This window comes from Silene latifolia, chromosome Y, assembly GCF_048544455.1.
Source record: "Silene latifolia isolate original U9 population chromosome Y, ASM4854445v1, whole genome shotgun sequence".
Lineage (NCBI taxonomy): Eukaryota > Viridiplantae > Streptophyta > Magnoliopsida > Caryophyllales > Caryophyllaceae > Silene > Silene latifolia.
In genome coordinates, this window is record NC_133538.1 from 481,810,411 (window position 1) to 481,821,527 (window position 11,117).

Here is an 11,117-nt window from a genome sequence, read left to right on the forward strand (position 1 = left end):
GTCAGACTAGAGAGGGAGGCGAGGGTGGTGACATGTATCATTTGTGGGGCAGAAATTCTGGGTCGAGGCCTGCTGAGGTACGTGAGGAAGGGTGGCGGTTCTGGGATGGAGGGGGATGCGGGTGGGTCTCTTCTAGGAGTCTAGGCTATGGTGAGGTGTGTATGTCGGCCAGGGGCGGTGGTGCAGGATATGGAATGTGGCTGTTGGGTGATGGTCGGAATTGAGAGGGCTAATTAAGTGAGAGCAAAATTAAGAAAAGGTTTTGAATTGGAAAGCGAAAAATGGTCAAATATGTTCATAATTGAGTAAATCATGTCCATGAAAGAGTATCACCCTTTTTTAATCGGACAAATAAATTGTTATGGTTTTTTTTAAACACTACCGAGTCGAGAAGAGGGTGAAATTGCCCGAATCGATACCACCCGAATTACCATACCCGTATCCGATGCAATGGCCAAACTCAGGCCTGAGTTTGACCCCTAACCCGAATTGGCCTGGTCAATATAACTCGACCCAAATCTTTATTATTGCACATTGTTCATTATTCCTATATAACTTGATACTAAGAGACCCGCAAATGACTCGACTATGTCTGAATTCTCCCAAAATAACACGACCCAATTTGCACCCGACCCGGTTGACCCATTTGTCACATGCAATTGAGGTTATGAAATGGACAACGGCCTATAAAACGCATGAGTTAGGTCTCTAACCTTATGTTCATTGCACCAAAATATATTGCCTTATAATTTGCCCGTGTTGTGTATTCCCCTTCTGATCCCAACTTGAAAGCTCTCACTACTAATTCATCCAAAATTTTCAAGGTAAATATATCTCGCTTTTTCCTGTAAATGAGTTCTATTATATTCACATTATCATGAACTATTTCATTACTTTTCTATGTTTTCTTGTATTTCCTTGCATTTCATTTGCAAGTTTTGTGCTTTGCCTTGTTTTCCCAATCAATACTATATATTAATTCCAGAAATCAAGGGACTTCAATGTAATTAAAGAAAGTTATACAAATCAATACTATATATTAATTCCAGAAACCAAGGGACTTCAATGTAATTAAAGAAAGTTATACAAATCAATACTATATATTAATTCCAGAAACCAAGGGACTTCAATGTAATTAAAGAAAGTTATACAAATTAATTATACTATATAGTTTAAAATCACTAACACCGTGTGATGGACCTGATTAAGGGATCTCAATGCAAATATTATATAGTTTGAGTTAAAATTAAATTATATAGAAGCTTGGTAATTTTCCTAAACATGGTTAATTTCTTAAAATAAAATAATTGATTAAGATGGTCAATTTCCTTAAAATAAGTACAAAAATATAATTTAAGTAGGTTATAAATAATTCAAGTTAGATTCCATAATATATAATATTGCACGATTCTTTCGATTTGATTTAATGCATATATGTAATATATTTATATAAATATATGATCCTCTTAAAATTGCATGCCTAAGTAGTAAAAGTAATTTTGTCAGTAATAAAAAGAATTGTAGTAACATTGGATATAGTTATATGATAGTAATCACTCATTTGAATAGTAAAAGTAACAATATTATCAGCGAGATTAGTAAAAGTTTTAGAAACAACGGTAGTAGTGAAATAATAAATATTAATGCGGCAATAGCGAAAGTAACAATAGTTACAGTTGGAGTAGTGAAATTATCAATATTAATGCGGTAATAGTGACAATAACAATAATTAGGGCGGGAGTAGTGAAAGTAACAATGATTAAGGGGAAGAAGTAAAATGTTATTACTATTGTTTCATTAATAAGAGTAAAATATTAATAGCGGGAGAAGTGAATTTGTTTCAAAATTTATTTTGTCGTAATTTTAGGATATGTCATAGAAAAATATATTAATGATAAATTTATGGGTTATGCAACTTAAAGTAATTCTATTTAATGAAAAAAAATTTATTGGTAAGTAGAGATAGCCCGGGCGAAGCCGGGCACCAATACTAGTAATTTATAATGTTGGTTCATGAAAATTACGGCTCCTTGTTTATTGTAAGATTATCCCTTATTCTAGGCCGTTGCTAATTGTTTCATTATGTTAAAAAAGGGGAAAATAGAAGACCCATACAGATTTCATAATCATTGGCTATATGATGTGTTTTAATAAGTATTAGAGGGCATAACTCAATATGAAAATATTGGTGGCGGAACTAGAAAATATGGCTAGGGGCTAAAATAGTAAGGTATAACAATAAATGGCAAGGGGGATTCGAACATTGGACTTTAATGTCCTCAACAGGAGCCTATATGAGCCTATAGATTCATCTTAACCACTAGGCAAAGACATGTTTGGTAGGTAAGAAGACCACTTTGATAAGCCGTATTTTGTGATTACAAAAAGGCATAAATAATGTTTATTCAAGGTCCAGGATGGCGGTAGTCCCCTATAATCTCCTGACTCGATCACTGCATAAAGTCACAAACATAACAAGTCTTGTTTCGTTCATGTACGTATATTCAGAGAAATTAGTGGTTAATGTTGAAATCGGTTAACCAGCAACCATGAAGGAATTAAGACAGTGATCTGACATTGATTTCTACCAAATCGGGCCAAACCCATATCACAAATTTGGTGATGACAGGATCCAAAGATACCTAACATGGAGAATGATTGCACCGTGCAGATGGTCTTCCCCACTTGAAGACGACGCAAACCGGACATTCTGAATGATTGATTACTGATTAACTACCTATTTTCTGCCACATGTTTTTAGCTGGCATTTGGCAATATATGATACATAGCCTTAGTATAGCTATTCCTGAAAGGGACTCTTTTATTTTTATTTTTAATTTTGATGGTGTGTGTGTGAATATCAAGCATTATTTTTCATTTTTTTTTTTTTAGATGTTTGTTTCAGCTTAATCCATCTAACGATATCAATATTTGTCATCCCGAGTGTTTCTAAGAAAAACTTGCTCTGTATGACGGTATATGAGACAATACTGAGACAGTGTCATATGTGAGACCAACCAAATTATCCTTTCATGATCCTAAATAAGACTCTTTTCTTTTTTTATTAGGATATTAAATATAATCGTTTGGCCTCAACCATCACATCACCTATAGGCTATAGGTGATGGTTCAGGTCCAATCAATATTTTTCTCCACTGACTGAAGCTTTTCTATCTGTTTTACAGGCGATATTCGAGTTTCTGCCTAAGTCGCAAAATCTCAACTTTCCCATTCCCAGTTTTCCCAAAAAAGATAACAGGGAATGCGGAAAAGATGTGCTTGACATCAAAGGATTCTCAGTCTGAATTCACTTTGTATCCATCTCTACTAAACCTACCCTTATCTACCATAGATAATAACTATCACAACACAAGAACTGTAATCTGTTTCAAGGCGTTCATGCCCACTGTTGCCAGAAATATCGCAGATTTTCTTATATCTACGTATGAGCTCTGTGAAGATGGTTGACCTTGACTGTGTTCAACATAGAGCTGATTAAATACTGTACATAGAAATGTTAAATATTATTTGTCTGTAAATATTTGAGTCAACTAGATGGGGGATAAAAAGGGTAGTGTCCTAATGCAGCGGTATGAGCTAGGAAAGATACTCGGGCAGGGTACTTTTGCAAAGGTCTATCAGGCTCGAAACATTGAGACTGGAGCAAATGTGGCAATCAAGGTTGTCGACAAAGAGAAGGTTCTGAAAGTTGGAATGATTGAGCAAATTAAGCGGGAAATTTCAGTGATGAGACTTGTTAGGCACCCTCATGTAGTGCAATTATATGAAGTCATGGCTAGTAAAGCAAAGATATATATTGTGTTGGAGCATGTTAGAGGCGGGGAGCTCTTTGATAAGGTAGCCAGAGGTAAGATTAAAGGTGATCTTGCTAGGAAGTATTTTCAACAGTTGATTAGTGCAGTTGATTATTGTCATAGCCGAGGCGTGTATCACCGAGATTTGAAGCCAGAAAACTTGCTTCTGGATCAGAATGAGGATCTGAAGATTACCGACTTTGGGCTCAGTGCATTAGCAGAGTCCAGACGGCAAGACGGGCTGCTGCACACAATGTGTGGGACTCCTGCTTATGTGGCACCAGAGGTAATTCATAGGAAAGGGTATGATGGAGCAAAAGCTGATATATGGTCCTGTGGGGTGGTCTTGTTTGTGTTGTTAGCTGGGTATTTGCCGTTCCAAGATTCGAATTTGATAGAGATGTATAAGAAGATTGGCAAGGCAGAATTCAAATTCCCGAATATGTTCCCATCGGATGTAAAGAGGTTGTTGCTGAAGATCATGGACCCAAACCCGAAAACCAGGATTTCCATTGCCAAGATAATGGAGAATTCTTGGTTCCGAAAAGGGTTTGATTCTAAACTCTTGGAAAATCGGCATGAGAGTGACGCATATAAGACAGGATCTGTGCAAGATGATGATTCCATGTTTGGCCCTTGTCATAACCTGAATGCTTTCGACATCATCTCCTTCTCAGAAGGTTTTGACTTGTCAGGTTTGTTTGAGGACAAAAGCCAGAAAAAGGAGGTGAGGTTTAGCGCAAGGGAGACTGCCTTGACAATCATTTCTAAGCTTGAAGACATATCCAAGAAGTTGAAGCTTAAAGTGAAGAAGAAAAATGGCGGAATTATGAGATTTGAAGGATGTAAAGAAGGAAGAAAGGGGATTTTGTGTTTTGATGCTGAAATCTTCGAGGTCACCCCGACTTTTCACATGATAGAGTTGAAGAAATTGGGAGGCGATACTCTAGAGTATTTGAAGGTTGTGAGACAGGAGATGAGACCAGCTCTTAAGGACATCATTTGGACATGGCAAGGTGAGCAGGAGACATAGTCATCACCTCTTCTTACTATTTTCGAGCCTGCTCTTTCCCTACCTTAGTTTATCTATTGCATCTAAATTTCTATGAAAAAAATCATACTAATGTATTTGTGTAATACAGGAAACTGCGTGTATATCTTATATTACTGTACTTAGTAATGTATACTTGTCGTATTACAATGTAGCAGTGTATCTTATATGGTATATTGTTGGTCAACTATGAAGACGTACATTCAAGCGTCGAAGCCAAATAGAATGAATAGTCATGTGAAAAACATCATATCTCTTGGGAGGATTGTTGATAACAAAATGGCGTTGCACTTGCTTTACTCCCTCGTACATCTTAACATACTTATCATAAGGTATGTCCATCAATATTTTCTTAAGGTTTGGTATCTCACTCACAGAGACTCGGACTGAAAACTCGTCCCAATCTAGAACATCACTATACGGAAGAATGTAGTTTTGGGAGATCAACACCGGAACACAGCCTGTGTATATTGCTTCTACAACTCGAGGGCTAGCAACTTCAAACCCACTTGGGCAAATGCAATACCTGGCTTTACTCATCATATCGCGGTATGAAAGTTCCTTAGGGAGTTCTTCGTAAATTTGCAAGTCTCTGTCCTGGTCTTTCCAATGCGTGAGGAGTCCTGGCCTAATGTGGCCGTGCAACCGCCCGGCAAAGAAACCGAGGATGGTTCGTTCAGATGGGGGCGAGCCATGGGTTAGGCCATCAAGTTCTCCTGTTACTAGATTGATTTCGGGAATTGGTACGTCTTTTCTTGGGTTGAAATTCTCGGATGTGTTAGCATTGCATAACGCTCGTATAGAATGGAAGTATAATAGGGGATGGTACCATGTTGCTCTAGGTCCCTGCAAATGCATAAAAACAAACATTTAAAAAAAAAAAAGACCGTAGGATAATTTTGATGCTAATAGGTTTCGAATCTAGGTCATAGTTGTCACCACTCAATGATATAAGCTACGGAGTACATAGTACTAATTAAACTGGCTGATGTTTTCAAAAAAACTTTGAATTATTTGTCAAGATTGCATCATAAAAAATATAGAGAAATCATAATACCCAATCATGGCAAGAAAGCATGAAGTGATCACCCCCAAGGCTACTGTTCCAATATGGATACTTAGTTGATATAACATTGACATAATCAACAATTGTACGCTCTAAAACGGCCTTGTCACGGATAATCGGATCGAAAAGGTGTTCAAGTATCATAACCACACTAAACGGGAGGAAGAAAACATGAGCGTTGTCTGGATTTTGAGTTCTAAATTGAGTGTCCTTCTCCATCGTGTTGATAAAAATGCCTTCCATTGAGTATATGTTTTTGCATGTACCATAATGAAACAAGGGTGGCTCCCCTTCTTCGTAAATAAATATTTTGAACATTTTCTCCATTAATAAATAGCTCCTAGACAATAAAAATATGTTAGTTTTTATCGTAAGACCAATGAAAAAAAGCAGCTAACTATTGTGTCAAGTGTCTTAACGATAAGATTTGTCATGAGACTATGACACCGTCTCATTTGAAAATTATTGTTTGCCATACCTATGAAAAGCAAAAGCATTTTTGTATATAGGACCCTTTGGCGCGTAATCAATATCGGCAAGATGTGAAATGGATGATGCATCATTTCTACTTTGAAATGCTTCTTTAATCAAAATCCTTGCTCTTGTAAGTTCCAGTTCCACATTTTCCATGTTTTCGACTTTCTTCCTTGCTCTTAACACATTATCAATTGCGTCGCTTAATCTCGCCATAGCTCTTTGTCTTTTCTCCTCCTAACAATATTAATGCAACAGTAAAAGTAATGGACAAAAACTTAGAACATCAATGGAAAAGGCCAACAATAGAAATTTTCTTATAAGGGATTAGAAAGGATGAAGTCTAATGGCTTAAGCTTCAGTGAAATATACAAGGGTCTGTTTGGTCGAACCCCGTCCACATAAAGCAGTCTCGTGGGGGTTATTTTTGAGTTTATACATGTCTTCTAGACTTCGAGCTTATAACCTATTAGGAGATTGGGCCTATACTAGGCCCAACTACCATTAGGGTTTGCCATTAGGGTTAGGGTTTGCCATTAAGTTGGGAGGTATTATAAATACCTCACCATATCGATGTAACTGATCAACATCATTCAATAATACAGTTATCATTTATGAATTCCTTCCTCCTCTATAATCTTAACATGGTATCAGAGCCTCTTTTCTGAGCACTCTAAAAATTCCGCTTCCCCTACCGGTGGGTCGTTTAACCTACTACACCCACCGGCGGGATCTTCTTACGTATTTGCAAATTTCTACAAAAAAAAAAAAAAAAAATACAAAGCTTTTCATTTGTTCCTGCCTTCTTTAGAAGGCTCATTAATAATGGTAGTATGGTGCGTCCTTATTGTGTAGCAATTTTGCTATGGCTGCGACGCTTTCCCCTAAATTAAAAAAAAAAAGAAAAAAAAATCATCTTTTCTTTGAAATCTTAATTAAAGTTCTTCAAATTCGTTCAAGGTGGTCCTAAATTGATTTCTTTGGAATTCGAAAAACTTAGCGTTCTCCAAATTTTGAAATTGACGGATAATTTTCCGTTTTATTGATATTTGTCAGGTTCGATTAGGGTTCCTGCAAATTAACTCATACTTTCGACAAGTCCGAAAAGCTTAACGTTCTTGTTCGAAGAAAATTTTCTAACGAGTCTTATACTCGTTTATCTTATCAACCAACCTTGCGGAGATGAAGAATTAATGAAGATTGAAAAAGACGAAGAATTAATGAAGATTGAAAAAGACGAAGATTGAAGATTTCATTTTTTTATGTTCTTTTTTTTCTTTGTATTTCTCCATTCGTAAAGTTCGTACTACGTACTGCCTTTACGATTGCGGGAGGGTATTAGGAGATAGGGCCTATACTAGGCCTAACTACCATTAGGGTTTGCCATTAGGGTTAGGGTTTGCCATTAAGTTGGGAGGTATTATAAATACCTCACCATATCGATGTAACTGATCAACATCATTCAATAATACAGTTATCATTTATGAATTCCTTCCTCCTCTATAATCTTAACATAACCCTAGCAAAAAGGGTGCCTGACCTTTTATACGTGGTCTATAAATAGGCTATCATATATGCTCAAATTCACTTGTTTATTCAAAAGATTTAAAGCTAAAAGCCTTCTATGAATAAGGATGTTGTTCAAATTAAGTCTTAAGTAGATGATTGACGACTCCGAATGAGTATTGTATCATTGATGGCTTGATTTTTTTGGTGCAATGGGAGCTGTATGGGCGAATATGAGATATATGGCGTTGGATTCGATCACAGGTTATGGATAAGAGCTTTCATCACTTTACCAGCAAACCTAACTTAACATCTGCATCACTAGTTATTACTCGGTGAGAATGATTATGAATGATACGAGTATAAAATTACGTAAAATGTGTATTTATTTAAAGAATAAAAAGGAGTCAATAATAAGAAAGATAGAGCAAGCTTACGGATTTGAATAAGGTAGAAGTATTATGAATAACGGCAAGAGAATGAGCCAAAGGATGATAGGAAGGAGAAGGAGAAGATGATGAAGTTGTTGCATGATTTGTGAATCCACCATAATAATGAAATTTTGATGATTGAAAAAGGAAGAGATTAGAAGGCAAACCCTTTGAACTTTTAGATTCAAAAATGATAGCAGTTAATGCTAAGAAAGCAAATAAAGAAATGAAGATATGTGAATGTAACTTGAACAACTTCCTCATAATATTCAACCGTTCCTTTATCACTCCTTGTTTTCCTCACCACTCTTATATTATGCTATTTATGGAAACTATATTTTGCATGGTTAATATAAGTTGTAACTTGGGACACTTGCTCATTTGTAACATCCTGAAGCCTACTATATATAAATTCGAGTCTATAAAGACCGTAAACACTCAACAATTAACCCTGAGTTTCATCTAAAATTGCTGTACGAGTTATTATTATTGAAGAAGCGGATTCAATTACTCTACGAGAGTTACAAGGATGCTATATATATGAGCAAGTGAGTTATACAATTATGATATATATCACGAAAAATTCTTAGGTCCTCCAATAAGAAGCCTTTATGGCTATTTAAAAGCAATAAAAATCAATACTATATATATAATCCAGAAATCAAAGGACTTCAATGTAATTATAGAAAGTTATACAAATTAATTATACTATATAGTTTTAAATCACTAGCACCATGTAATGGACCCGATTAAGGGATCTCAATGCAAATATTATATAGTTTGGGTTAAAATTAAATTATATAGAGACTAAAACATGGCAAATTTCCTTAAAATAAATAAATTAATTAAGATGATCAATTTCCTTAAAATAAAATAATTAATTAAGATAGTCAATTTCAAGGAGAGTAGAAGAAATAAGATGCTTGGTAATTTTCCTAAATATTTACAGAAGACTAGAGAATGGCCAATTTCCTTCAAATAAAATAATTAATTAGTATAAACATGCACACTTATGGTATTAATTATTATCATCATAAAGTTATCTATTAAATTTAAAATCTATGCAATTTTTTAAACTTTATAGTTTATTAGATGTATAGAGATGTTAATTATTTAACATACAAAAATATAATATAAGTAGGTTATAAATAATTCAAGTTAAATTTCATAATATATAATATTCCATAATTCTTTCGATTTGATTTAATGCATACTCCCTCTATACCAGACCAATGGTAACATTGACCGTTTTGCCACTATTCATGGTAGTAGGGAATCTTCGATATTATTCTTAATCTATAAGACAAAATATAGTCATGTGAGATCTTGTTTGATTTATCGTCATGAATGCTAAAAAAATATCAAATTTTTATAATTTTTAATAATGCGTAACAAAAGATATTTACATTGCAAAACGTGTCTCGACAAGTGTGAAACAGTCAATGTTACCATTGGTGTGGTATGAAGGGAGTATATGTAATATATTTATACAAATATATAATCCTCTTAAAATTACATGCCTAAGTAGTAAAAGTAATTCCGTCTGTAAAGAAAACAATTGTAGTAACATTCGATATAGTTATATGATAGTAATCACTCATTTGAATAGTAAAGTAACAATATTATTAGCGAAATTAGTAAAAGTGGTAGAAACAACAAGGGGAGTAGTGAAATAATCAATATTAATGCGGCAATAGTGAAAGTAACAATAATTACGGCGGGAGTAGTAAAATTATCAATATTACTGCGGCAGTAGTGACAATAACAATAATTATGGCGGAAGTAGTGAAAGTAACAATGATCACGGACAAATAGTGAAATGTTATTACTATTTTTTCGTTAATAAGAGTAAAATATTAATAGCGGGAATATTGAATTTGTATCAAAATTTATTTCATCGTAATTTTAGGATATGTCATAGAAAAATATATTAATGATAAATTTATGGGTTATGCAACTTTAACTAATTTTATTTAATAAAAAAAAATTAATGATAAGTAGAGGTAGTCCGGGCGAAGCCGGGCACCAATACTAGTAAAGGTAAATATAAGACAAATATGGGCATGAATCAATAAGGCCTGTCGTTTAAGTAATCGGAGGTGAAATAAGATTACGTGTATACAACGATTTTATTCTATAAGACGGAGTATGTATTATAAATCATATCTAATACTAATACTCGAAGATAATTTACGAAAACTCTGTAATACCCCTAATCAGAAAATGGGGAGATAGAATTTGTCGGTAGATCTTTCTCCGAGGACGAAGATAAAATGCACATTTATCTGGAAAACTGAGTACGTGCCTCGGAGAAAATGCGCGGCAGTCTAACATTTAAGGGACACGCACTTTGATGAATCAATGAATACAATTGTACAATTCTTTGCTTCCTTGCTCCATTAAATTCGTGTTGTGCGTAAATATCTTTTGGGCTCTGCTGCATTTATGTCTATTGTCTATAATAATACGATATTGTTCGATTTGGGTCAATCTCTCACGGATTTACTCTTGGACTCCTACCCAAAAAGTGTAGGACATGAGTTTGCACCCTAAGAATCCTTCCCTCAAATCATGTTTAACACCCCCGCATACCAATGTGCCTTACCAAGGACCACCCTAGCATAAGAGACTTTTACCATATCGGTTTTCGGAGACTAGTATATCAAAAGTAACAATTCTAAAACATTTATTAAAGTATATAAGTTAAAGTTTAGATAGTTCCAAATACCAAAACAAAAGAAATGTTTACTAATCTCAACAACTGAAAACAAAAC

At 34.8% G+C, this 11,117-nt stretch overlaps 2 protein-coding genes across 2 annotated transcripts; one reads left to right on the top strand and one right to left on the bottom strand.

The window, feature by feature from the left end:
- The first annotated feature begins 767 nt into the window (after positions 1–767).
- LOC141633567 (CBL-interacting protein kinase 2-like) lies at positions 768–5,053 on the top strand. Its single transcript, XM_074446016.1, has 2 exons — positions 768–824; positions 3,186–5,053. The coding sequence occupies exon 2, from the start codon at positions 3,556–3,558 to the stop codon at positions 4,846–4,848; it is 1,293 nt and encodes a 430-aa protein (XP_074302117.1). The 5' UTR covers positions 768–824; positions 3,186–3,555; the 3' UTR covers positions 4,849–5,053.
- On the bottom strand, positions 4,958–8,837 carry LOC141633566 (putative glycosyltransferase At3g07620). The gene is made up of 4 exons (XM_074446015.1): positions 8,350–8,837; positions 6,411–6,643; positions 5,924–6,272; positions 4,958–5,712 (listed from the first exon to the last, which is right to left on the bottom strand). Exons 1-4 carry the CDS (start codon positions 8,605–8,607, stop codon positions 5,050–5,052), a joined length of 1,503 nt encoding a protein of 500 aa, XP_074302116.1. The 5' UTR covers positions 8,608–8,837; the 3' UTR covers positions 4,958–5,049.
- Between the last annotated feature and the right edge of the window lie 2,280 nt (positions 8,838–11,117).